General features: G+C 41.9%; 1 protein-coding gene across 1 annotated transcript in view; it reads left to right on the top strand.

Annotated features, from left to right (window-relative positions):
- Positions 1-27,526, top strand: part of NAA25 (N(alpha)-acetyltransferase 25, NatB auxiliary subunit) — an 85,662-nt gene that overhangs the window by 15,256 nt on the left and 42,880 nt on the right. Inside the window, exons 2-11 of the mRNA XM_025403772.1 lie at positions 2,212-2,297; positions 4,484-4,622; positions 7,395-7,513; positions 14,575-14,649; positions 16,614-16,721; positions 17,089-17,167; positions 19,912-20,023; positions 20,947-21,036; positions 23,650-23,819; positions 26,598-26,710. Coding sequence (XP_025259557.1) covers positions 2,212-2,297; positions 4,484-4,622; positions 7,395-7,513; positions 14,575-14,649; positions 16,614-16,721; positions 17,089-17,167; positions 19,912-20,023; positions 20,947-21,036; positions 23,650-23,819; positions 26,598-26,710 — 1,091 coding nt within the window. The remainder of the gene's footprint in view (positions 1-2,211; positions 2,298-4,483; positions 4,623-7,394; positions 7,514-14,574; positions 14,650-16,613; positions 16,722-17,088; positions 17,168-19,911; positions 20,024-20,946; positions 21,037-23,649; positions 23,820-26,597; positions 26,711-27,526) is intronic.

The following is a 27,526-nucleotide window of genomic DNA, read 5'->3' as shown; positions in this document are numbered from 1 at the left end:
CAAGCTCCGCCTCCCGGGTTCACGCCATTCTCCTGCCTCAGCCTCCCAAGTAGTTGGGACTACAGGCGCCCGCCACCACGCCCGGCTAGTTTTTTGTATTTTTTTAGTAGAGACGGGGTTTCACCGTGTTAGCCAGGATGGTCTCGATCTCCTGACCTCGTGATCCGCCCGTCTCGGCCTCCCAAAGTGCTGGGATTACAGGCTTGAGCCACCGCGCCCGGCCAAATTTTTAAATTTTTTGTAGAGATGGGATCTTGCTGTGTTGCCTGGGCTGGTTTTGTACTTCTGGCCTCAAGTGATCCTCCCACTTCAGCCTTCCTAAGTGCTGGGATTGCAGGTGTGAGCCACTGCACTCAGCCTAACACAATTTTGTGATGGGTCTCCATATTCCTTAAAATTAGAAATGTATCAGCTGGGCATGGTGGCTCACGCCTGTAATCCCAGCACTTAGGGAGGCTGAGGTGGGCAGATCACTTGAGATCATGAGTTCGAGACTAGCCTGGCCAACATAGTGAAACCTTGTCTCTACTAAAAATACAAAATTTAGCTGGGCATGGTGGTGCACACCTGTGATCCCAGCTACTTGGGAGGCTGAAGCAGGAGAATTGCTTGAACTCAGGAGGCAGAGGTTGCAGTGAGTCAAGATCGCACCATTGCACTCCAGCTTGGGCGACTGAGCAAGACTGTGTCTCAAAAAAAAGTACTATTTTCCCTACATCCTTGCCTACTCCTGCTATTATTGGAATTCATTCCCTACCTCCCAATCTTATGGGTAAAACTTTCTCTTATTTTTTTCTTCAGCAAATTAAACTTAACTCTATGGCAAAGTCAATACTCATTAAATATATTTTATTGAAGGAACATAGTCCACTTGGTAGATTTGAGGCTTGAATACTAGAAAGGCTTCTTTTTTGGTTTTTAATTTTTAAAAGATTTTAAGGTTTCGGTGACTAAACTCAATTATCCATAGATAAAAATATTAATGTCATCTTATCTAAATATGTATAGTCTTGAATCTTCCCTAAGGATTATATAGTGCGATTATATTACCTGTAGATGAGAGATGACTATAGGCAAGTAAGTTTGTATACTTTTTTTTGTTTTTGAGACAAATTCTCACTCTGTTGTCTAGGCTGGAGTGCAGTGGCGCCATCTCAGCTCACTGCAAGCTCCGCCTCCTGGGTTCACGCCATTCTCCTGTCTCAGCCTCCCAAGTAGCTGGGATTACAGGAGCCTGCCGCCACGCCTGGCTAATTTTTTGTATTTTTTAGTAGAGATGGGGTTTCACCATGTTAGCCAGGATGGTCTCAATCTTCTGACCTCATGATCCACCCGCCTTGGCCTCCCAGAGTGCTGGGATAAGTTTGTATTCTTGACTGTCCTAGCCATTTATAGTTAAAATTAGATCCATAATGTTTTTATTTAAAATTCAAAAAATTTTTTTAATTAAAAAAAAAGTATTTTTGAATCAGGGTCTCACTCTGTTGCCCAAACTGGAGTGCAGTGGCACGACTATGGCTCACACTGTAGCCTCAACTTCCCAGGCTCAAATGATCACCCCACCTCAGCCTCCTGAGTAGCTGGGATTACAGGTGCATGGCAACATGCCTGGCTAATTTTTACATTTCTTCTAGAGATAGGGTCTCACTAAGTTGCCAGAGCTGGTCTCGAATTGCTGGGCTCAAGTGATTCACCCGCCTTGGCCTCCCAAAGTACTGGGATTACAGGTGTGAGACACTGCACTGTGCCCTTGATGTTTTTATTATTTTGTTTTATTATTATTATTTTATGTTACTACTTTTTTTCTGAGACAGAGTCTCACTGTTTTGCCCAGGCTGGAGTGCAGTAGCATGATCTCAGGTCACTACAACCTCTACCTCCCAGGTTCAAGCGATTCTCATGCCTCAGCCTCCTGAGTACCTAGGAATACAGGTGTGCATCACCACTGCCTGGCTGATTTTTGTAGTTTTAGTAGAGACAGGGTTTATCCATGTTGGCCAGCCTGGTCTTCAACTCCTGGCCTCAAGTGATCCACCTGCCTTGGCCTCCCAAGGTGCTGGGATTACAGGCGTAAGCCACCACTCACTGCCTCCATGATGTTTTATATAGCAGATTAAGATACTTTCCAAAACATTTCATACCAGTTGGTGCATTTTTTATGTTTGTTGTTGAAGGAGTATAATAACTGTCACATAATTTGTTTTTTCATAGATTATCTTGACAATGGTAATAATAAAATGGCAATTCAGCAAGCAGATAAATTGTTGAAGAAACATAAGGATCTTCATTGTGCTAAGGTAACTTCATTTGCCTTTCAGTTACTTACCTGTGGCGGGTTATATTTGTAATTCCTTACCTTAAAGAGAAAGGAGGGCTGGGCGCTGTGGCTCACACCTGTAATCCTAGCACTTTGGGAGGCCAAGGTGGGGCTGATCATGAGGTCAGGAGTTCGAGACCAGCCTGACCAACATGTTGAAAACCTGTCTCTACTAAAAATACAAAAATTAGCCTGGCTTGGTGGCGTGCGCTTGTAATCCCAGCTACGCAGTAGGCTGAGGCAGCAGAATCACTTGAACCCTGGAGGTGGAGGTTGCAGTGAGTGGAGATTGCGCCATTGCACACTGCATCCCGGGCGACAGAGTGAGACTCTGTCTCAAAAAAAAAAAAAAAAAAAAGAGAAAGGATGGCTAATAGTGTCTTTTTTGTTTTTGAGACGGAGTTTCCCTCTTGTTGCCCGGGCTGGAGTGCAATGGCTTGATCTCAGCTACCGCAGCCTCTGCCTCCCAGGTTCAAGCGATTTTCCTGCTTTAGCCTCCCACATAGTTGGGATTACAGGCATGCACCACCACGCCCAGCTAATTTTGTATATTTTTTAGTAGAGATGGGGTTTCCTCATGTTGGTCAGGCTGGTCTCAAACTCCTGACCTCAGGTGATCTGCCTGCCTCAGCCTCCCAGAGTGCTGGGGTTACAGACATGAGCCACTGGGCCCAGCTGACTATTTGTGTTTTTTCTCAGTACTTTATAGGTCATTTATTTCCATAGTCACTTACATGCCACAAGTGATATTTCTCTTTTTTTTTTTTTTTTTTTGTGATGGAGTCTTGCTCTGTTGCCCAGGCTGGCGTGCAGTGGCACGATATCGGCTCACTGCAACCTCTGCCTCCCGGGTTCAAACGATTCTCCTGCCTAAGCCTCTCAAGTAGCTGGGACTACAGGTGTGTCCTAGCACGCCCAGCTAATTTTTTTGTATTTTTAATAGAGACGGTGTTTTACGGTGTTAGCCAGGATGGTCTTGTTCTCCTGACCTCCTGATCCACCTGCCTTGGCCTCCCAAAGTGCTGGGATTATAGGTGTGAGCCACTGTGCCTGGCTGTGATATTTCAATAAAAGCTAACTTTATTTCTTTGCATATTGCTTACCTAATTTATTTTATTTTCACAGAATCCTTTTATGCAATATTGTGCACTTTTTTTGTTTTTTGTTTTTTTTTTGAGACAAAGTCTCTATTAGCCAGGCTGGAGTGCAGTAGCGCAACTGTGACTCACTACAGCCTTGGTCTTCTGATCTCAAATGATCCTCTCATCTCAGCCTCCCGCATAGCTGGGACTATGGGACTACAGGATGTACCACCATGCCTGGCTATTGTTTTTTTTTTTTTGGAGATAGGGTCTCTCTCACTCTGTTGCCTAGGCTGGACTGCAGTGACATGATCACAGCTCACTGCAGCTTTAACATCTTGGACTCTAGTGATCCTCCTACCTCAGCCTCTTGAGTAGCCGGGACCACAGATGTGCACCACCACACCTGGCTAATTCTTAAACTTTTTGTAAAAATGGGGTCTCACTATGTTGCCTAGGCCAGTCTTGAACTTGTGGGCTCAAGTAATCCTCCCGCCTTGGCCTTCCAAGGTGCTGGAGTTACATTCCTGACCATCGAACCTGGCCTATTGTTTTCCTTCAAATTTTTTCTAGAGATGAGGTCTCACTGTGTTGCCTAGGCTGGTCTCAAAGTCTTGGGCTCAAGTGATCCTCCTGCCTTAGTCTACCAAAGTGTTATAGGCATGAGTGCACCATGCCAGTGCTATTGTTCACTTTTTTTTTTCCGAGACAGGTTCTCATTCTGTCGCCCACGCTAGAGTGCCTTGACGTGATCAACCTCCCAAGCTCAAGCAGTCCTCCCATCTCAACCAGTCAAGTAGCTGGGTGTACACCACCATACCCAGCTAATTTTTTATTATTTTTTGTAGAGATGGAGTCTCACCACGTTGCCCAGGCTGGTCTTGAACTCCTGGGCTCCAGCGATGTGCCCGTCTTGGCCTCCCAAAGTACCGGGATTACAGACGTGAGCCACCGCACCCAGCCTGAAACTAGTATATCAGCAACTTAGGCATACCTTAATACTTGTTCTTTCAGATCAGCTTTCTTTGGTTCATATTTCCTTTTCTGTCCTTTTAAAAACTAATTTTTCTGTTGTTACTATCAGGTTTTAAAGGCAATTGGTTTACAGAGAACTGGAAAGCAAGAGGAGGCCTTTACTCTTGCACAGGAGGTGGCAGCCCTTGAACCCACAGATGACAACTCACTGCAGGCACTGACTATCCTTTACCGAGAAATGCACCGACGTATGTTTCTTTCTTTTCATTGTTTTTAAACTTGAGCTGAAAATTTTGGATATTTCTGACTGAGTTATCTGTTTGCCCTTGTCTGATTTGTCATTCATGATTTGAATGGATGACAGTAGGTAGAATAACACATTAGCCAGGGTTTGCAAGAACTGTAGCTAGAAAGGATAGTTTACATGCATTAGGATCCTTGAATTGGAATGAGGATTAAAGTGACTTCATTTGCGATATTTTGATTTGCTAAATGGAGGCTTCACCCTTATTTTCACTTTTTAATATGGAAAATTTCAAGCAGACAAAAATAGAATAGAATAATAAACCCCGTTGTTCTTATTATCCACCTTCAGCAATTAACACATGACCCAAATTTTATTTTGTTTCTACCCTTTCCCCTGGCAGATTATTTCAGAGCATATCCTAAGTAGTCCATCGTTTCTTCTGAAATAAAGGTTTTTATTGTTAATTTCTTAAATATTTCATTGTGAAATAATACATATTTTTCATAGTACATATTATAAAATAATCTTTTTTATGTAACATATAAATAAATTTGATGTGTAATAATGAAAACTCATGAACCTACCTCCTAATTTAAGAAGTGGAGCATTGCTGGGCGTAGTGGCTCACACCTGTAATCCTAGCACTTTGGATGGCGAGGCAGGCAGATCATTTGAGGTCAGGAGTTCGAGACCAGCCTGGCCAACATAGTGAAACCTTGTCAGCTGGGTGTGGTGGTGCACGCCTGTAATCCCAGCTACTTGGGAAGCTGAAGCAGGAGAATCAAAACCTCCACCTCCTGAGTTCATGCATCCTCTCCTGCCTCGGCTTCCCAGGTAGCTGGGATTACAGGCATGCACCACCATCCCCAGCTAATTTTTGTATTTTTAGTAGAAACGGAGTTTCACCATGTTGGCCGGGCTGGTCTCAAACTCCTGACCTCAAGTGATCCACCTGCCTTGGCCTCCGAAAGTGCTGGGATTACAGCCGTGAGCCAAGTGCACCTGGCCTCCTCAATCAATCTTAATTCTCCTTTTACCTATCAAGAGTTACTTGCTATTCTGAATATTTTTTATTGTCTTGCTTTTCTTTAAATGTTTATTACATTTATTTCTCTTAGTAATACATTATTAATTTTGCTTAATTTTAAAATTTTGTTAGTGTATCTGTACTGTATATGTTCTGTGACTTGCATTTGTCATCTAGTAGCCAAGTGGCTATAGTTAATCCATTTTCACTACCACAAAATATTTCACTGGGTAACTACATTACAGTATCTAGGAGTGGAATTTTCAAGTCATGGGGTAAGTGTATGTTTAGCATAAAGCAAGATAATGTCAACTTCTTTTATAAATAGAATAGCAGTTTTTGAGTTCTGATTGCTTACATGCTTGTCAACACTTGGTATGCTTTGTCTCTTCATTCATTCAAATAGCTCAGATTGTAACATTTATAACCTTAAACATTGTTGCCAATTTCTTTTGAGAGGCGGTTTTGCTGTGTTGCCCAGGCTAGTTTTGAACTCTTTAGGCTCAAGCCATCTGCCTGCCTCACCCTCCCAAAGTGCTGGGATTATAGGCACAAGGCACTGTGCTCAGCTTCAATTTTGTTTTTAATTTTTACAAAAGATAAAACTTAAGAGTTGAGGTATTATATCTGAATATTTACAGATTATGTTGGTTTAGGGATATGGATTCTTCTCCAGTGTTTTAAAAAAATCATTTACTCCACAGATATTGGTGGCATGTTTCTCTATAACTGCTATTCTATCAGAGTCAAAGATAAAAAATGCACTTTCAGCTGGGCGCGGTGGCTCACGCCTGTAATCCCAGTACTTTGGGAGGCTGAGGCAGGAGAATCACTCGAACCTGGGAGGCGGAGGTTGCGGTGAGCCGAGATTGCGCCATTACACTCCAGCCTGGGTAACGAGCAAAACTCCATGTCAAAAAAAAAGCACTTTCTGCTGTCATGTCACTCATTGTCTATAAGGGGAAATAGATCACTAGACATTATACTACATTATGTGTTAATAAATGCTACAGTACAGCCTGGGCAACATGGCGAAACACTGTCTCTACAAAAAATAAGTCAGTTGTGGTGGTATGTGCCTTCAGAACCAGCTATTGGGAGGCTGAGGTTGGAGAATCACCTGAGCTTGAAAGGTCAAGGCTGCAGTGAGCCGTGATTGTGCCATTGCACTCCATCCAGCCTGGGCAACAGAGTGAGACCCTGTCTCCAAAAAAAAAAAAAAAAAAAAAAAAAGCTACAATATACTTATTTATATAAGATTCCAAGATGGCAGAAGGAGGCAGTAGTCAAATTGCAGTGGAGGAGCAGAGATGGTGTTCAGAGAAAGTTTACAGTTCAACTTACATTTGAATTGGGTCTTGGCTGATGTTCACTAAGATAAAAGAGAGGAAAGGAGAATTCAGGCAGAGGGAAGAGTGTAGAGGCATAGAGGTATGCATGATACATCCCAGAGAATCTGGTGGAACTACAAATAGTTTGTGGCTACATGATAAAGTGCTGAGGGAAAGAGGAGACAGGTACCAGATCCTATAAGGTCTTATATGTTGTAAATGCTATGAGGAGACTTGACCTATTCCATGCTTCATTTAAACACCACCTAACCGAGAGATGAATGATGATTGGATGAGGCCAAGCAGATACTTCTATAATGATAGGAGACATCTATTTCTGCCAGATAGGAAGAACATTAAATGCCATTAGAATTTTCTTGAAGTGTAACTTAAATCTTATTTCTCTTTATCTTAGCGGAGTTAGTTACAAAACTTTATGAGGCAGCTGTGAAGAAAGTTCCCAATAGTGAGGAGTATCACTCTCACCTCTTCATGGCCTATGCCAGAGTGGGTGAATACAAGAAAATGCAACAGGTAATTTGATCCCCAAACCTACTGGGCTATGGGATTTACTATTAGAAGTAAAAGTCTCTTTCGTGTGAGTTAACTGCGCTGGGTGTGTGTGTGTAGAATTGAATTTATGGACTTTTTTTGTGTGGAGGTCAGTCAGTTGTTTTCCTTATGTGTTTAAAGTTGAACTGTTTTTCAAGATCTTTAAATGTTTTATTTGGGAATAAGTTGATTGTTCTTTTGTGGCTTGATGTTATGTTTTGTTTGGTTTTGGTAATTCAGCTTCAGATTGTCCCACTGCATCAGATTGCTGTTAAATTTTTAGAAAATGGGCAGATATACCAGAGCAAAAAATGAACAACTATGGAAAGAGTAAATTTAAAGGTTACATCTAATTTGTAAATTTAAACTGTTGATAGCCTGCTAAGATTTTTAAATCCACCAGGGGAAGAATCCCTGTTGCCTGACATGTCTTTAAATTTATTTTTTGTTTTTTTTGTTTTTGGTTTAAGGCAGCTTGTTTGGCTGCTACCATATTTTAGGTATTCTTTACATACATCTGAAGGAGCCTCATTTGAACACATTTAAATTAGGTTGCGGGTAAAGCTAACATCTCAGAGAAATGAAATCAGAACTATTAAGTCCATAAATGGCTATGATGTCAAGCTAGTATTTTTCTTTTTCTTCTTGAGATGGGATTTTTCTGTTGTTACCCAGGCTGGAGTGCAATGGTGCGATCTCGGCTCACTGCAGCCTCTGCCTCCTGGATTCAACGATTCTCCTGCCTCAGCCTCCTGAGTAGCTGGGATTACATGCATGCGCCACCACTCCCGGCTAATTTTGTATTTTTAGTAGAGACAGGGTTTCTCCATGTTGGTCAGGCTGGTCTCGAACTCCCGACCTCAGGTGATCTGGCCGCCTTGGCCTCTCAAAGTGGTAGGATTACAGGCATGAGCCACCACACCCAGCCCAAGCTAGTACTTCTTTAGAAATGCTTTCTTTGTGGGTATAATATCTTCTGAAGGCAAAATGTTTTGTGTTTTCATCTTATTCTTTACATTAAATATCAAGTTACAAAAATAGATAATTTGGGCAGGGTGGCAGATACTATATTAATATAAATATAAATTCTTAAAATCAGTCTCTGTATTTTAAGTTTATGCAAGTTTTAACATTGGAGAATTTTTTTTTTTCTCTCTCTTGTGATGGAGTCTTGCTCTGTTGCCCAGGCTGGAGTGTAGTGGCACGATCTTGGCTCACTGCAACTTCTGCCTCCCAGGTTCAGGCGATTCTCCTGCCTGAGCCTCCGAAGTAGCTGGGATTACAGGTGCACACCACCACACCCAGCTAATTTTTGTGTTTTTAGTAGAGGCGAGGTTTCACCATGTTGGGCAGGCTGGTCTCAAACTCCTCACCTCAAGTGATCCGCCCACCTTGGCCTCCCAAAGTGCTGGGATTACAGATGTGAGCCAGTGCGCTCAACTGGAGAAATTTTTTGAGGGATCCCAATGTAATTATTTAATAACATTTTATTAATTTATTTACGGAAAGGTATTTAGACATTATAATTTTTAAAAATGTAAAATGGCTACGGGTGTGTATTTATATATAAATATAAATATATATATATATATATTTTTTGGAGACAGTCTGGCTCTGTCATCCAGGCTGGAATCCAGTGATACGATCTCGTCTCACTGCAACCTTCATCTCCTGGGTTCAAGCGATTCTTCTGCCTCAGCCTCCCGAGTACTGGGACTACAGGTGCACGTCACCACACCCGGCTAATTTTTGTATTTTTAATAGAGATGGTGTTTCACCATATTGGCCAGGCTGGTCTCGAACTCATGACCTCATGATCTGCCCACCTCAGCCTCCCAAAGTGCTGGGATTACAGGCGTGAGCCACCGTGCCCAGCCATAAAATGGGTATATTTTTTTAAATTGGCAATGCTAACATATATACATATAAATCCTTAATATCATTTTTATTTGTAAGATTGTTTTTTTTTTTTGTTTTTTTTTGAGACGGAATCTTGCTCTGTCGCCCAGGCTGGAGTGTAGTGGCCGGATCTCAGCTCACTGCAAGCTCTGCCTCCCGGGTTCACGCCATTCTCCTGCCTCAGCCTCCGGAGTAGCTGGGACTACAGGCGCCTGTCACCTCGCCCGGCTAGTTTTTTTGTATTTTTTTTTTTTTTTTTGAGACGGAGTCTCGCTCTGTCGCCCAGGCTGGAATGCAGTGGCCGGATCTCAGCTCACTGCAAGCTCTGCCTCCCGGGTTTACGCCATTCTCCTGCCTCAGCCTCCCGAGTAGCTGGGACTACAGGCGCCCGCCACCTTGCCCGGCTAGTTTTTTGTATTTTTTAGTAGAGACGGGGTTTCACCGGGTTAGCCAGGATGGTCTCGATCTGCTGACCTCGTGATCCGCCCGTCTCGGCCTCCCAAAGTGCTGGGATTACAGGCTTGAGCCACCGCGCCCGGCCGTTTTTTTGTCTTTTTTAGTAGAGATGGGATTTCACTGTTTTAGCCAGGATGGTCTCGATCTCCTGACCTTGTGATCCGCCCGTCTCGGCCTCCCAAAGTGCTGGGATTACAGACTTGAGCCACCGCGCCCGGCCTAAGATTATGTTTTAAGCAAAGTGTATTAAATATTCATTCAGAAGGACAGAGTAAAAAAAGTTATAGTTCATCCCTATGGTACATAAAATGCATTCCCCCATCTCTCCAAATAATACTGGGTGTCTTTATATGGTTGACATAGAAAGATGTTCCCAGTATATGTTAATTGAGACAAGCAATGGCCTTCTCTTCCCATTCTTCTCATGTTGTCCTCAAAAAGGATATACTTCTTTTCTTTTTCTTTTTTTGAGATAGACTCTCTCTGTCGCCTAGGCTGGAGTGCTGTGGTGTAATCTCAGCTTAACTGCAAACTCTGCCTCCTGGGTTCAAGTGATTCTCCCACCTCTGCCTCCCAAGTAGCTGGGATTACAGGTGCCTGCCACCCCACCTGGCTAATTTTTTTTTTTTTTTTGAGATGAAGCCTCACTCTCTGTTGCCCAGGCTGGAGTGCAGTGGCGTGATCTCGGCTCACTGCAACCTCCGCCTCCCGCGTTCAAGTGATTCTCCTGCCTCAGCCTCCTGAGTAGCTGGGGTTGCAGGTGCACACCGCCATGCCCAGCTAATTTTTGTATTTTTAGTAGAGACGGAGTTTCACCATATTGGTCAGCCTGGTCTCAAACTCCTGACCTCGTGACCCACCTGCCTCAGCCTCCCAAAGTGCTGGGATTACAGGCGTGAGCCACTGCACTCGGCTAACTTCTGCATTTTTAATAGAGACGGGCTTTCACCATATTGGTTGGGCTGGTCTCAAACTCCTGACGTCAAGTGATCTACCTGCCTCAGCTTCCCAAAAGTGTTGGGATTACAGGCGTAAGCCACTGCACCCGGCTAATTTTTATTTATTTCCTTATTGAGTCTCGCTCTGTCTCCAGACTGGAGTGCAGTGGCGCGATCTTGGCTCACTACAACCTCGCCTCCTGGGTTCGAGAGATCCTCCTGTCTCAGCCTCCTGAGTAGCTGGGACTACAGGTGCGCGCCACTATGCCCAGCTAATTTTTTGTATTTTTAGTAGAGACAGGGTTTCACCATGCTGGCCAGGCTGGTCTCCATCTCTTGACCTCATGATCCGCCCACCTTGGCCTCCCAAAGTGCTGGGATTACAGGCTTGAGCCACTGCACCCTGCCTGCGCCTGGCTAATTTTTATACTGTTGCTGCTTAAGGAAGTTACAGTTTCTTAGCTTAAGTATGTTTATTTTGAGTGTGGAATGTCAGTCTGAGGTATTTCACAAATTTAATGTCATATTTCATATGGATAAAGGTTTTTGTTTGATTTGCTGATTGTTGATTTTCCATTACCTAGAATAGCATCTGCACATTAATTTGTTAAGCAAATACAGTTTGTATAAACTGGTGGAGGTAGGAGGGAGGGAAACTTAAGAGCTTCTGCTGCCCCAAATAACATTTCTGGCTGGTGATTCTGAAACCACCATAAATGAAGAGTAGCTAGTTTTTCATATGGTGATAAGGTTTTTCTTTTCCTGTAAATGACATTCTCATTCTGCGTCACCAACTTAGATTCATGTTTTTAAACTTGTCTGTCATCAAAAATTTTGTTTTAGCAGATTATCAGAGCCTGCAAGATCATAGGGTATGGACATGAAATTTTTGCCTTGCATTTTATATTAATTCATATTCTAATGTTACATATTTTTATCTCTGTATGTCTTATAAAAATGTTTTCCCATATTCTCAAGTAAAATGGATTTCTTAACTTTTATTTATTTTTAAACATTTATTCATTTTTTGTAGAGATGAGATTTCACTATGTTTCCCAGACTGGTCTTGAACTGCTGGGTTCAAGCAATCCTCCTGCCTTGGCTTCCCAAAGTGCAGGGATTACAGGCATGAGCCACTGTACCCAGCCAGTTTTCTAACTCAAAGAAAAAATTATTATTTTTTATTTTGATTGTAAAGTCTTCCCAGGGATCAATTGAATTTCCTAACATTTTTCATTTTATACCTATGGAGTGGAGTATATGGACCCCAGTGTTAGAAGCCGGAGCCTCAAGCCATCTTCGACTCTCCTATTCTTTATGTCCTTGTTGTCTCTAGATCATCTTCATTCTACTGCTGCTGTATCTTTTTTTTTTTTTTTTTTTGACATGGGGTTTCACTCTTGTCGCCCAGGCTGGAGTTCAGTGGTGCAATTCCGGCCTACTGCAACCTCCTCCTCCTGGGTTCAAGCGATTCTCCTGCCTCAGCCCCCTGAGTAGCTGAGATTACAGGCACCCACCTCCACGCCCAGCTAATTTTCATATTTTTAGTAGAGACAGTTTCACCATCACTTTTATCTTTTACCTTAACTTTATTGGCCAAGCTGGTCTCGAACTCCTGACCTCAGGTAATCCTCCTGCCTCGGCCTCCCAAAGTGTTGGGATTATAGGCGTGAGCTATGGTGCCCGGCCTCTGCTGTATCTTTCCAGGTTTCTTTTCTGTTTGATCTACCCCATCCTGGTTTTGTGCCTCATCACCTCACCTTTTCTTTCTTCCTACTTTGTCTCTTCACAGTACTGCTAAGATACTATTCCTAGAAGAGTATAGATTTATATATATCACTTCTCTATTCTGTATAGGCTCCTTTTTTAACACCTTACAACAAAAGTACCTTGGCCTATCTTTCAACACTTTTCCTACTACTCTGAATTGTTTTAGCCAGATATCCTACTTGTTTTTATCAGCATATATCCCTTAACTTTCTTGAATGTTTTTTGTTCAGACTCATTTTTCTCCTACTTTGAGGTGATTCATTTACCCATTCACTGCAAATATTTGTAGTTTTGTATGTATCGTTACCACACCCCCGCACCCCGCCGCATGTTCTGTTTGACCTTCAAAGTCATCTGAAAGATGGCTACCTTGGAGGGGCTTTAATTATAACGTTCTCCTCTCTACTTTCCCTTAAGGAAGGAAGAGGTAAGAAAATGAACAACTTTGCCTTCCTTGGAAAAACCCTAGCATGGTGTTTTATATAGGACATTTATTTTTATATTTTAGTTTTATCATTTTGATTTTGAGACAGAGTCTCTGTTGCCCTCGCTGGAGTGGTGTGATCACAGCTCACTGTAGCCTCGATCTCCCTGGGCTCAGGTGATCTTCCCACCTTAGCCCCTCACCAGTAGCTGGGACCACAGGCGCTTGCCACCACCCTGGTTAACATATATATATATATATGTGTGTGTGTGTGTGTGTGTGTGTGTAAGATTTTACAGTGTTGCCCAGGCTAGTCTCAAACTCCTTGAGCTCAAATGATCCTCCTGTCTCAGCTTCCCAAAATATTGGGATTGCAGGCATGAGTCATCATGGCTGGCCTAGGACATTTATTTTTTATTATTATTTATTTATTTTTTGGAGACAGAGTCTCACTCTGTTGCCCACGCTAGAGTGCAGTGGCGCAATATCTGGTCACTGCAACCTCCACCTCCCAGGTTCAAGCGATTCTCTATCTTAGCCTCCCGAGTAGCTTGCATTACAGGTCCCTGCTGCCACATCCAGCTAATTTTTGTATTTTTAGTAGAGATGGAGTTTTTCCATGTTGGCTCGCCTGGTCTCGAACTCCTGACCTCAGGTGATCTGCCAGCCTCGGCCTCCCAAAGTGCTGGGATTACAGGCATGAGCCACTGTGCCTGGCCCAGGACATTTATTTTAAATGCTAAATACATTTCAGTCATTTATGTATTTGTTTTCTCCCTCGCTTTTAAATGGCTTTGGGACAGGGACTCGATCTTTGAATCTTTGTCGGGAATAGATAGTTTCTTCTACTTCATAGGAGCTCCATTAGATTGGCAGTAATTTTGGAACTAGATTGGCAGTAGGCAAAAGATTAAAAAACATATGAAAATTACTTGATGGAGTTTTTAGCGTCAATTACTAGTTGGCTAATTATGGATACAGTCTAAATTATGCTTGAATAGGTCTATTCTTTTTTAAAAGCATGTTCCTGCTTTTAAGTATTTGCATATTATACATTTTATAATGAAAGATTTCAGTTCTAATTATTGGAATCTTGAAGTAACCATATTATTTTCCTAAGAAGAATTTTTGAATTATGGCATAGTAATCTTTTCTGATATTGAAGTTTAAGTGTATTCTCTGGGCTTGTTTGTTTTTACTAATAACTGGTTAGTATGGTATCTTCAGTAAAGTTTATTGATGTATAGTACACTTACAAGCCAAATTTTGTGTTTGCTTTGTAGTTTGCTAGAACTATATTGGATTGCAGTGTATTCTGGAAATATCGGACTTTAATTTTAGAAAATTCTGGTTCAGAAATTGAAGTGTCACTCATAACATGAATATTCACCTTTGTGATTACTACTATTGCTATAGCCATCAAGTCACTAGGCATTTACTAACTGGGATATGTAAATATATTGCTGTTCTCCCAATAAATTTTTTGTCATGTGTCTAGATCATTAATCCCCCTCTGTATGGTGTTTCTAAATAAAATATTTATGGTTCTCTTTTAGGCTGGCATGGCTCTATATAAGATTGTCCCCAAAAATCCCTACTACTTTTGGTCTGTGATGAGCTTAATTATGCAAGTGAGTATGGCATTCAGAATGGGATTGAGGTTTGGTTTTTGGTTTTATTTTTTATATAGTCATTGTCCTCAATGTGTCTTCTGAACTTTTTTTTTTTTGAGACAGGGTCACGCTGTCACCCAGGCAGGAGTGCAGTGGTGCAATCAATCATAGCTCACTGCTGCCTTGACCTCCTAGGCTCTAATAGTCCCTCTACCTCAACCTCCCAAGTATCTGGGACTACAGGTGCATACCACCTTGCCTGGCTAATTAAAACAAAATTCTTTTTTTTGGTCAGATGTGGTGGGTCACACCTGTAATCCCAGCACTTTGGGAGGCCGAGGTGGGTGGATCACGAGGTCAGGAAATCGAGACCATCCTGACCAACATGGTGAAACCCCATCTCTACTAAAAATATAAAAATTAGCTGAGCGTGGTGGCACGTGCCTGTAATCGCAGCTACTCTGGAGGCTGAGGCAGAAGGATCACTTGAACTTGGGAGGTGGAGGTTGCAGTGAGATGAGATTGTACCACTGGATTCCAGCTTGGGCGACAGTGAGACTGTTCAAGACCAGGCTGGTCTTGAACTCCTGGCCTCAAGCAATCAATCCTCCTGCCTCAGCCTCCCAAAGTGCTGGGATTACAGGCATCAGCCTCTGCATCTGACTGTGAACATTTTGCGTAATGTGTTGCAGCATGTCAGACAGGGAGTTTGTGTTGTCAGTTGACTTAAGTTAGGGATTTTGAGTATTGTTTATGAGTTGGTATATCAGTTTATTTGTGGGTAGCATGGACTGTATTTCCCCTGAATCTCTGATCTATTGCTGGGTTGCTTGATCAAGCATGAGCCTTGAAATGTTTGATATTACAACTTGATGTTTGCCTTTAAGACAACATTGCTGGTTAGTTAATGGCTCATTGAACTGGGTGGGCTTCTTTTATCACTTCTCCTTTCTGAGCCTCAGTTTGGTCTTTTGCAGAAAAGAGACAGTTCTCTCCCAGGGACCAAAGTGAGATTCTGTATAGGAGAGGATGGGGAGGAAGGATTTAAAAGTAGTGATTAAGAACAGATGTTATGGGGTCAGACAGGTCTGCTTTCATACGTTAGCTTTACCACGTCTGGTAAAGCTGTTTGAGAAATCTCTTAACTTTAATTTTTTTTTTTTTCTGTTGTCCAAACTGGAGTGCATGGCACAATGCACCTCCTAGGTTCAAGTGATTCTCATGCCTCAGCCTCCTGAGTAGCTAGGATTACAATCATGCACCACCACACACACCCAGCTAATTTTTAAATTTTTTTTCAGTAGAGATGGGGGTTTTGCCATGTTGTCCAGGCTGGTCTCAAAACTTCTGGCGTCAAGGGATCCACCTGTCTCAGCCTCCCAGAGTGTTAAGTTTACAGTCATGAGCCACCACACCTGGCCTAACCTTAGTTTCTTTGTAAAATAAGCATAACATCTACTTTGAAAGGTTGTTTACAAGGGTTAAGTGAGCTGTGAGCAGATTCTGACGTTATTAACTTTATGAATTTCATGTGTTAATTTTTGTTAGCAATTTAAGGTAACTAGCTACTAGTAAACTGTGTAATGAAAGGAATTGGCATTTCTCTTCCAGTATGTGAACATCTCAAAGATACCTGGAAGGCTTTCCTCTTCAAATACCTGATAATACTCATAAATAATAAACAGTATAGGCCTGCTGCCTCTTTATATTATTTTAGAAAAATGTATAAATAACCGACTTAAATGCTAGGTTGTATTGTGGAAGCTCAGTATTTCAAGAACACATAGGATAATGAATCTTTAGCAGAGAAATCTTTTGTAAAACAAACCACTCTGTAATGTGCCTCCTTGGCAGGGAATTCATATTAAATCTGATATTTGACATGATGGATTGATAATTATGTGCCCAATTAATGGTAATGTTACTATCAATAGCGCAAGCAGGGGAGAAATTAGAATGAAACGTTATTTTTCTTCTTTCAGTCTATATCGGCACAGGATGAAAACCTCTCAAAAACAATGTTTCTGCCCCTTGCTGAGAGAATGGTAGAAAAAATGGTGAAAGAGGACAAGATAGAAGCTGAGGCTGAAGTGAGTATTTTAAGCCCACTTTTGTGTTCTCATTCTTTGGTTGGGGCTACAATATTATGTTATAATACTATAAACCGTTGTTTTGTTCCAGTTTGATAGCTGGGTCCTCACTCTTGGCCTTTGGGTAAATGTGAAGCCCTCAGCTTAGGTCTAATCACTGAGCTGTTTCTAGCAAGTACTCTAGGCTGAGATGTATATAGATGGGAGAGAGATAGATGGAGAAGATCCTGTTACCTTTTTCTTACTGTCAGTTTCATCTCATTTGAAGACATGCTCTATTAAATAACTTTTTAAAAACCTATAAATGACTATCTCTTTATTATTGAAAAGTTTCAGAGGTTGCACTTCTTGTTTTTTTTTCTGTAAGGTTGAACTTTATTATATGATCCTGGAACGTTTGGGAAAGTACCAGGAGGCCTTGGATGTCATTAGAGGGAAATTAGGAGGTAAGTTTTAAAAATTTTCTTAAAGCTTTTTTTTTTTCTTATTTAAACATGAAAAATGTTTATCGTAGAAAATTTCCACATAAGGATATAAAGACATAAACACTTTTGATCATTTTGTTATATTCTTCCAGACTTTTCTGTATGTTGTAAATTTATTTATTTATTTATTTATTTATTTATTTTTTTTTTTTTTTTGAGACGGAGTCTCGCTCTGTCACCCAGGCTGGAGTGCAGTGGCCGGATCTCAGCTCACTGCAAGCTCCGCCTCCCGGGTTTACGCCATTCTCCGGCCTCAGCCTCCCGAGTAGCTGGGACTACAGGCGCCCGCCACCTCGCCCGGCTGGTTTTTTTTTTGTATTTCTTAATAGAGACGGGGTTTCACCGTGTTAGCCAGGATGGTCTCGATCTCCTGACCTCGTGATCCGCCCGTCTCGGCCTCCCAAAGTGCTGGGATTACAGGCTTGAGCCACCGCGCCCGGCCGTAAATTTATTTTTAAAAATGTTTTTACTTGAAAATAACAGATTCAGAAACTTTAAGGAATGTGAAAGGTTATGCTTCAGATCTCTAGCCCTCTTCCCATAGGTTTTCCTCCAGTTATACTTTATATTCTTCGAAAGATTCATCTTCTCCACTTTTTTTTTTTTCTTAAACACGAATGAAAACATAGTATGCCTGGCTCATAGAATAATCTTATTCAGTTAGTGCAATGTTTTTATTAAAAAAAATTTTTTCTTTAAAAATTTTAAATTAATGCCCCTCTAGTTAGGATTTGTACTCTGTAGATACCACAAACATTCCTTCTTTATTTACATTTTTGTCCTATGAAGGCATTTGAGTTTGTGAACTCTGCTCTGCATACTCTTATACCCATTATTTATTTTTATTATTTGTTGATTTATTTTAAAGAGATGAGGGCTCACTGTGTTGCCGAGGCTGGGAACTCCTGGGCTCAAGCAATTCTCCCATCTCAGCCTCCCAAGTAACTAGGACTAGGGGCACACACCACCACACTGGGCTCCATTGTTTCTTTTTTTTTTTTTTTTTTTTTTGGAGGCAGAGTCTCGCTCTGTGGCCAGGCTGGAGTGCAGTGGCGTAATCTCAGCTCACTGCAACCTCCGCCTCCTGGGTTCAAGCGATTCTCCTGCCTCAGCCTCCTGAGTAGCTGGGATTACAGGCATGCACCACCACGCCCAGCTAATTTTTGTATTTTTAGTAGAGACGGGGTTTCACAATGTTGACCAGGCTGGTCTCAAACTCCTGATCTCAAGTGATCTGCCTGCCTCGGCCTTCCAAAGTGCTGGGATTATAGGTGTGAGCCACCACACCTGGCCTCCATTATGTTATTATTATTTTAACTAAATTGTATTTCCTAGAGATAAAGTTCACTACCTCACTCTCTTTAATGACTGTCCAGTGTTCCACAGTGTGAATATAGAAATTTACTTAACAAGTTTTTGGTGCATATTTAGGCTACTCCCAAGAAACTTCTTTTTTTTTTTTTTTTTTTTTTTTTGAGACAGGGCCTTGCTCTGTTAGCCAGGCTGGAATGCAGTAGCACCATCACAGCTCACTGCAGCCTTGACCTCCGGGGTTTAAGTTATCCTTTCACTACAGCCTCCTAAATTGTTAGGACTCCAGGCGTATGCCACTAAACCTGGCCAATTTTTACATTTTTTGTAGAGGCAGGGTCTCACTATGTTGCCCAGGCTGGTCTTGAACTCCTGGGCTCAAGTGATCTGCCTGCTTCAGCCTCCCAAAGTGCTGGGATTACTACAGGTGTGACCTGTCATGCCTGGTCTTTTTTTTTTTTTTTCCTTTTTTTTAAAACTAGATTATAGTTCTATGGATAGTTAAAATTTGGATTCTCAACAGGAAATTCATAATGTAATTTTTGGTATCCTTAATCTACTAAACAGTTGGGCAAATCTAATTTGGTCAGAACTATCATCCTAGTTTTGTTGTTTTCAGTTGTTTGGAAAGAGTTTGATTCATCTCCACTCTTTTTTTGTGTTCTTTCAACATCTCATCTTTCTTACCTCACGTCAGCCCAGCCCTATTTGATATTTTGGAACTGTATGGATGGGCAGCCTGTCTATGGACTAAATTTACTAGTCCCTAGATGCTGTTGGGATTTTATAAGTATATCCCATGTACTGTTAATAGATCTTCAACCCAATACATTGTGGAACCTATCATTTTACAAAGAAAATGATTATAAAAATTTACTGTCAGTAATGTACTTTTTTCTTTGAAGTAAAATAATCTTTAATAAGATAGTAGTAGTTTGTATGTAATAGTGGTCCCATTTTGTAAGAGAGTGAATTAAAAAATGTGACATTTAGGCCGGGCCCGGTAGCTCACAGCAGTAATCCCAGCACTTTAGGAGGCTGAGATGGGTGGATCACCTGAGGTCAGGAGTTTAAGACCAGCCTGGCCAACATGGTGAAACCCTGTCTCTACTAAAAAATACAAAAATCAGCCAGGCGTGGTGGCAGGTGCCTGTAATCCCAGCCACTTGGGAGGCTGAGACAGGAGAATCACTTGAACCCAGGAGGTGGAGGTTGCAGTGAGCCAAGATCATGCCATTGCACTCCAGCCTGGGTGACAAGAGTGAAACTCCATCTCAAAAAAAAAAAAAAAGGAAGAAAAGAAAATGTGACATTTTCCTTCTTGTGGTTGGACTCTATCTGGTAATTGTCAGAAATGAAACCAGCGTACCAACTTTTACAACTTTTGATTTTAGAGAAGTTGACAAGTGAGATTCAGAGTCGGGAAAATAAATGCATGGCTATGTACAAGAAGCTGAGCAGGTGGCCAGAGTGCAATGCCCTTTCCCGGCGCCTCTTACTAAAAAAGTAAGTAAAAGCTTTCTTTTATACCATTTGACTGTAGTGAGGCTTTAAGACCTCACTGTTGATTTTCTTGGTGTCTTGTGTTTTAAAGTTTCTGGGCATAAAGTTTTCTTATAGTAGTTGTGTCCTGCATGTTTGTAAAAGTTTGTAAGGAGCCTTCATCTTTCAGTAGAGTATTATAATGGTACTTGTAGTCTGGGCGTGGTGGCTCATGCCTATAATCCCAGCACTTTGGGAGGCCGAGGCGGGCAGATCACTTGAGGTCAGGAGTTTGAGACCAGCCTGGCCAACATGGCAAAACCCTCTCTTTACCAAAAATACAAAAATCAGCTAGTTGTGGTGGTGCGTGCCTGTAGTCCCAGCTCCTTGGGAGGCTGAGGCGCAAGAATCACTTGAACCCAGGAGGCAGAGGTTGCAGTGAGCTGAGATCGTGCCACTGCACTCCAGCCTGAGTGACAGAGTGAGACTCCATCTCAAAAAGAAAAAAAAAAGATACTTGTGATCATGGTGCTGAATTCTAGTTAGGGTTTAAGAATGAACACTGAAAATCATTAATTTCTCAAATTCAGTATTCCCCTGAAAGAGAGAGCCTTCATTCTTTGCTACAGCACTTCTCTCCCCTTCCCTCCATTTTGGAAGTGCTTATGTGGGGACTTGTCTGTTATGAATATTAGTTTTCTAGACCTGGTCATTTTATTGAGGGAAAGAGTAGCTTACTAGTCTTTACAAATACAAAGTAGTATTACTTTGAAAATGCCTCTGGAATGCCTTTTAGAGTTGCAAAGGAAACATGGAGTGGGTGGGGGTGAGCCAACCTACTACATACTAAAATGTAACTTACAAAATAAATTGAATATCATGGTTCCTAAGGCAGATCTGTCACAACTTGAGTTTAATCCTGTGTGCATCATTCAATCTGATTTTAGCTCAGATGACTGGCAGTTCTATCTGACTTATTTCGATTCTGTCTTTCGACTGATTGAAGAGGCCTGGACTCCTCCTGCTGAAGGTGAACAGTAAGTTGTCTTCTTTCCTGAATTACAATGGCGCTTTTTAATATAGTGTAGTGAAAGGATTTCATTATAAGCCAATTGAATTCTGTTTTTCTCTCTCAATAAAGTATTCCTTTCAAAGTAAGAGATTTTTTCCTATTTTTTAAAGTATAAAATACACAAGTTCATTCTAAAAATCACGTTAGTGCCGAAATATGTGGTGTGCTAATTTCCACTTATCCTACCATTCCAGAAATAACTCTTTTTAACAGTTTGGTGCCTTTCTGCCAGATTTATTTTCATGTTTATGCTAAGATAATTATTCTTTTTCTTTTTCTCTTTTTTTGTTTTTGAGATGGAGATTGACTCTTGTCATCCAGGCTGGAGTGCAATGGCATGATCTTGGCTCACTGCAACCTCCGCCTCCCAGATTCAAGCAGTTCTCCTGCCGCAGCCTTCCGAATAGCTGGGACTACAGGTGCCCGCCGCCATGCCCAGCGAATTTTTGTATTTTTGGTAGAGACGGGGTTTCACTGTGTTGGCCAGGATGGTCTCGAACTCCTGACCTCAGATGATCCACCCACCACAACATCTTAGCCTCCCAAACTGCTGGGATTATAGGCATGAGCCATTGCGCCCAGCTTAATTATCCTTATATTTAATATAAAAATGGGATTGTATTAGACATGATTTGCAACCTGTTATTTTCTGCCTTAAAATATTTCTTGAACATCTTTCATTTCTGGTACATATAGATCTCTTTCATTTTTTTTTTTTTTTCCCAGCAGCTTAGGAGTACTCCAGATGTACCATAATTCATTTAGCCTTTTCCCTATTGATGATACTTGGATTTTTGAAGATCTCTTTTTTTTTCCTTTGTCCTTTTGTTATTGGCTATTGTAGGCAGTACTACAATAAAATTTTTTTTCCCTTTTTATAGGCATCTAGAGGTAAATGAATAAATGGCATCTTTTAAAAAATCAATACAGAAGTAAGATTCAAGATGACAGTTATGAGCTGATGCTTGCTTCATAATATTAACTACATTACCTAATTTTTCTTAGCTTTCATTCTTTTTTTTTTTTTGAGACGGAGTCTCTCTCTGTTGCCTAGGCTGGAGTGCAGTGGTGCAATCTCGGCTCACTGCAACCTCCGCCTGCCAGGTTCAAACAATTCTCCTGCCTCAGCCTCCCAAGTAGCTGGGACTACAGGCGCTCCCCACCACACCTGGCTAATTTTTTTTTGTATTTTTAGTAGAGACAGGTTTCACCATGCTGGCCAGGCTGGTCTTGAACTCCTGACCTCATGATCCGCCCGCCTCGGCCTCCCAAAGTGCTGGGATTACAGGCGTGAGCCACCACACCCAGCTTCAGCTTTCATTCTTAAAGCGGTAAAATGTACAAGACCCCATCTCAAAAATATATGTGTGTGTGTGTATTTAATTTTTAATTTTTGTTTTTTTTGAGACAGAGTCTCACTCTGTCACCTAGACTGGAGTGTGGTGGTGTGATCTTGGCTCACTGCAACCTCTGACTCCTGGGCTCAAGTGATCCTTTTGCCTCAGTCCCCAAAGTAGCTGGGACTACAGGCATGAACCACCACACCTGCCTAATTTTTGTATTTTTTTAGAGATGGGGTTTCACCATGTTGCCCAGGCTGATCTTGAACTCGTAAGCTCAAGTGAGCCACCCTCCTTGGCCTCCCATACAGGTGTGAGCCACCATGCCTGGCCTTTTTTTTTTTTTTTTTTTTTTGAGATGGGGTCTTGCTCTGACACCCAGTCTGGAGTGCGGTGGTGTGATATTGCCTTCCACTGTAATCTCTGCCTCCCAGGCACAAGTGATCATCCCACAGCAGCCTTCCAAGTAGCTGAGACTGCAGGTGTGCACCACCACAATTGGCTAAGTTTAAAATTTTTTGTAGAGATGGGATCTCCATGCATTGCCTAGGCTGGTCTCAAACTCATGGGCCCAAGCAGTCCTCCCACCTCAGCATCCCAAAGTGCTGGAATTTCAAGTGTGAGCCACCACACCCAGCCTTATATTTTTATTAGGCAATATTTTTTCTTTTTTCTTTTTCTTTTTTTTTTGAGATGGAGTCTCGCTCTGTCATCTAGGCTGGAGTGCATTGGCATGATCTTGGCTCTCTGCAACGTCTCCCTCCTGGGTTCAAGTGATTCTCCTGCCTCACCCTTCTGAGTAGCTGGGACTACAGGTGCATGCCACCACGCCCGGCTAATTTTTTGTACTTTTAGTAGAGATGGGGTTTCACCATGTTGGCCAGGCTAGTCTCGAACTCCTGACCTCATGTGATCCGCCCACTTTGGGCTCCCAAAGTGCTGGGATTACAGGTGTGAGCCACCATGCCCGGCCAGGCAATATTTCATATAAACAAAATTATTCATTCTTTTTTAAAAAAGGTTAAGTTATGCCGCAGTAATCAAATGCCAAAATTGAAAGTAATCTTATAACATGTTATCTGTTAGAATATGTTCATAGTTCTCTTTTATTCCTTTTTCTATTATTTTATAATTATCAAAGGTTTTTTTGTTTTTTTTAAAATGAGTTTGGCTTGACTTTAAGCTTTGGGAAGGATGATAGAGGCAATAAAATACCTTTTTCACGTGCTTCTCCTCAGCTCTTTAGAAGGAGAAGTACATTATTCTGCAGAAGAAGCTGTGAAGTTTATAGAAGATCGGATAACGGAAGAATCTAAAAGTTCTCGCCATCTCCGAGGACCACATCTAGCTAAATTGGAGCTGATTAGGCGTTTACGAAGTCAAGGTTGTAACGATGAGTACAAACTGGGTAAGAAACCATATGATATTTGGGAAGCCTGGAGAATGCCCTTAATACCCAAGTGCTATATTCGTTATTTGAGATCTGCACTGGATAGAGTCATGTTTGGGAAGCAGATGTCTTCATAGCCTGAAAATATTTGCTAATGAATGGATCACTTATAAAATTAGTCCTTTATCATATATTCATCTTGGCTTAACCTTAACTTATCTCCCTGTTCCATCAGAGTCCTTGTCAGGCATTCTGTTGCTGACCCAACAATAAAGTCAAAATCAACTGGTTGTGGTGGCTCACACCTGTAATCCCAGCACTTTGAGAGGCTGTTGTGGGTGGATTGCTTGAGCTCAGGAGTTGGAGATCAGCTGGGGCAACATAGTGAAACCCCGTCTACAAAAAATACAAAAAAATTAGTTGGGCATAGTGGTGCACATCTGTAGTTTTAGCTACTCAGGAGGCTGAGGCAGGAGAATCTCTTGAGCCCAGGAGGCAGAGGTTGTAGTGATCCGAGATTAAGCCTTCACTCCAGCCTGGGTGACACAGCCAGAAATTGTCTCAAAAATTTAGTTACAAAAAATAAAAAATGAAAAAACCTGGCGGGGCGCAGTGGCTCACACCTGTAATCCTAGCACATTGGGAGGCCAAGGTGGGCGGAACACTTGAGCTCAGGAGTTTGAGACCAGCCTGGGCAACATGGCCGTAACCCTGTTTCTGCTAAAAATACAAAAAATTGGCTAGGCATGATGGCTCATGCCTGTAATCCCAGCACTTTGGGAGGCTGAGGTGAGTGGATCACCTGAGGTCAGGTGTTCAAGACCTGCCTGGCCAACTTGGTGAAACACTGTCTGTACTAAAAGTACAAAAAATTAGCCAGGCGCGGTGGCACACGCCTGTAGTTACAGCTACTTGGGAGGCTGAGGCAGGAGAATTGCTTGAACCTGGGAGGTGGAGGTTGTGAGCTGAGATGGTGCTGCTGTGCTCCAGCCTGGGTGACAGTGAGAGTCCGTCTCAAAAAACAAACAAAAAACCAAAAAGTTATCTGGGCGTGTTGGCGTGTGCCTGTGTCCCAGCTACTTGGGAGGTTGAGACACGAGAATCGCTTGAACCAAGAGATGGAGGTTGCAGTTAGCCAAGATCGTGCCAGTGCACTCTGGCTTCAGCCTGGGTGACACAGTGAGAATCTGTCTTAAAAAAAAAAAAATTAAAAACCCTCAAAAACAATAAAGTCAAAATCAATTTCAAAGTAAAATTGCCAGTTTTGGAAAAGTTTCATGAAGTGGATGAAAGGTTTCTTGAAAGTCTGCTCGAAGCACTCAAAAAACTATTGACAAAAGAATATTTGGTGGAATTAGCAATTTGTAACTGAAGAGAAAATTTACTTGGATAATGACAAGATAGCGGAAAAGAATGACGTGGATAGTAAAGCATTGAGAGAATCCTTCAGGAAATTTGATGAAGCCTTTAGATCTTTTTATAAAATGATTCTTTATGATCTTATTGCTCAATAAGTAAAGGATGTCGTCATCGTACTAGTTCACAATTTTGCTGGAAAAATTACCACGTCCCTAAAGGAAAGCAGTAATTCTTTGCTCATACTATGAGTTTGCTTACGGGTTTTTATTTTATAATTATTTTTTTTGAGACAGTGTCTCCCTTTGTTGCCCAGGTCCCAGGTTGGAGTGTAGTGGTGCAGTCTCCACTCACTGCAACCTCTGCCTCCTGGGTTCAAGTGATTCTCCTGCCTCAGCCTCCCAAGTAGCTGGAACTACCGGCAAGCGCCATCACATCTGGCTAATTTTTGTATTTTCAGTAGAGATGGGGTTTTGCCATGTTGCCCAGGCTGGTCTCAAACTCCTGGCCTCAAGTGATCTCCCCACCTTGGCCTCCCAAAGTGCTGGGATTATAGGCGTGAGCAACTGCACCTGGCCTAGCTTACAGTTTTTTTTTTTTTTTTTGAGATGGAGTCTGTCTCTGTTGCCCAGGCTGGGGTGCAGTGGTGCAGTCTCGGCTCACTGCAACTTCCGCCTCCCGGGTTCAAGCAATTCTCCTGCCTCAGCCTCCCAAGTAGCTGGGATTACAGGTGCGTACCACCACACCCAGCTAATTTTATATTTTTTAGTCGAGATGAGTTTCTCCATGTTGGCCAGGCTGGTCTCGATGATCTGCCCTCAGGTGATCCTGACCTCAGGTGATTTGCCCACCTTGGCCTCCCAAAGTGCTGGGATTACAGGCATGAGCCACTGCACCCAGCCTATTTTATAATCTTTATTTTAATTTAAATTTTGAATGGAGTCTTGCTCTGTTGCCCAGGCTGGAATACAGTGGCATGATCTTGGCTCACTGCAATCTCCACCTTCTGGGTTCAAGTGATCCTTTGCCTTATCCTCTTGAGCAGCTGGGATTACAAGCATGCACTATCACACCTTGCCAATTTTTGTACTTTTAGTAGAGATGGGGTTTCACTATGTTGCCAGGCTGGTCTTGAACTCCTGACTTCAAGGGATTGCCCGCCTTGGTCTTCCAAAGTGTGGGATTACAGGTGTGAGCCACTGCATCCAGCCCATTTTTTTATTGTTTAAAGACTAGTCAGGTGCAGTGGTGAAAAGGGGGAAAACAGTAGGACAGTGAGTTCAGTCTGTAACTGAACAAGCAGTTGAGATAACCCACTATCTTGGGACCAGCCTCAAGCAAAATTTTGTTTTAATTGAGTGTTTTCAAATTAGATTCTCACTTAAATAGAAAATGCTTCTGTTCATGAGTAATAAAGTGATTTTGTTTCCCGTCGCCCAGGTGATCCAGAAGAATTAATGTTCCAATATTTTAAAAAGTTTGGCGATAAACCTTGTTGTTTTACAGACCTTAAGGTGTTTGTTGACCTCTTACCTGCTACACAGTGTACAAAAGTAAGTACTATACAGTTTAGAAGTTTGTTGGGTGCCTCTATTTGTTGAAACACAGAGTTTAAATGTTTCGGTTTCTTTTCTAAAATGTGTGGAGCTGATAATCATGAGATACAATGATAACTGCCCTGTCAAGCTAAGTACTCTATGTGTTACAACATTGAAGGCATAATTTCTGGTTAAGTCACAATGGGAGTAAAGCCCTAACAGATGGTGGATTCTCCTTTTTTTGACTGTTTTATTTTGAGATAATTAAGGATTTACATGTAGTTAGAAGAAATAACACATCTCATATATCTTTTATCTGTTTTGTCCCAATGGCAACATCTTGCACAATTATAGTATAATATAATTAGGAAATTGACATTCTTCTCTTCTGTTGAACTTATTCAGTTTTTGCCAGTTTTGCATGCACTGATTTTTATGTGTTTGGGTGTTATGTGTGGATTTAGTGCAGTATGTGGTACGTATGGGTGTGTGTGACTACTACCATAGTCAAGATACAGAACAGTCCCACCACCACCAGAATCCCACATGCTACCGTTTAATAACAATAGCCACCCCCCCCATCTCTATCTCTCGGCAGCTACTATGTTTTCTGTCTTTATACTTTTGTCATTTTATGAATATGAAGTACAGCCAGGTACGGTGGCACGTGCCTGTAGTCCCCAGCTATTTGGGAGACTGAGGCAGCAGGATTGCTTGAGCATAGGAGTTTGAGGCTGCAGTGAGCTGTAATCATGCCACTGCACTCCATCCTGAGCGACAGAGTGAGACTCTGTCTCTTAAAAAAAGAAAAAAAGAGGCTGGGTGCAGTGG

Source organism: Theropithecus gelada, chromosome 11 (genome assembly GCF_003255815.1).
Source record: "Theropithecus gelada isolate Dixy chromosome 11, Tgel_1.0, whole genome shotgun sequence".
In the NCBI taxonomy this organism is placed as follows: Eukaryota; Metazoa; Chordata; class Mammalia; order Primates; family Cercopithecidae; genus Theropithecus; species Theropithecus gelada.
The sequence above is the reverse complement of the archived record's forward strand: the minus strand, read 5'-3'. Positions and strand labels throughout refer to the sequence as shown.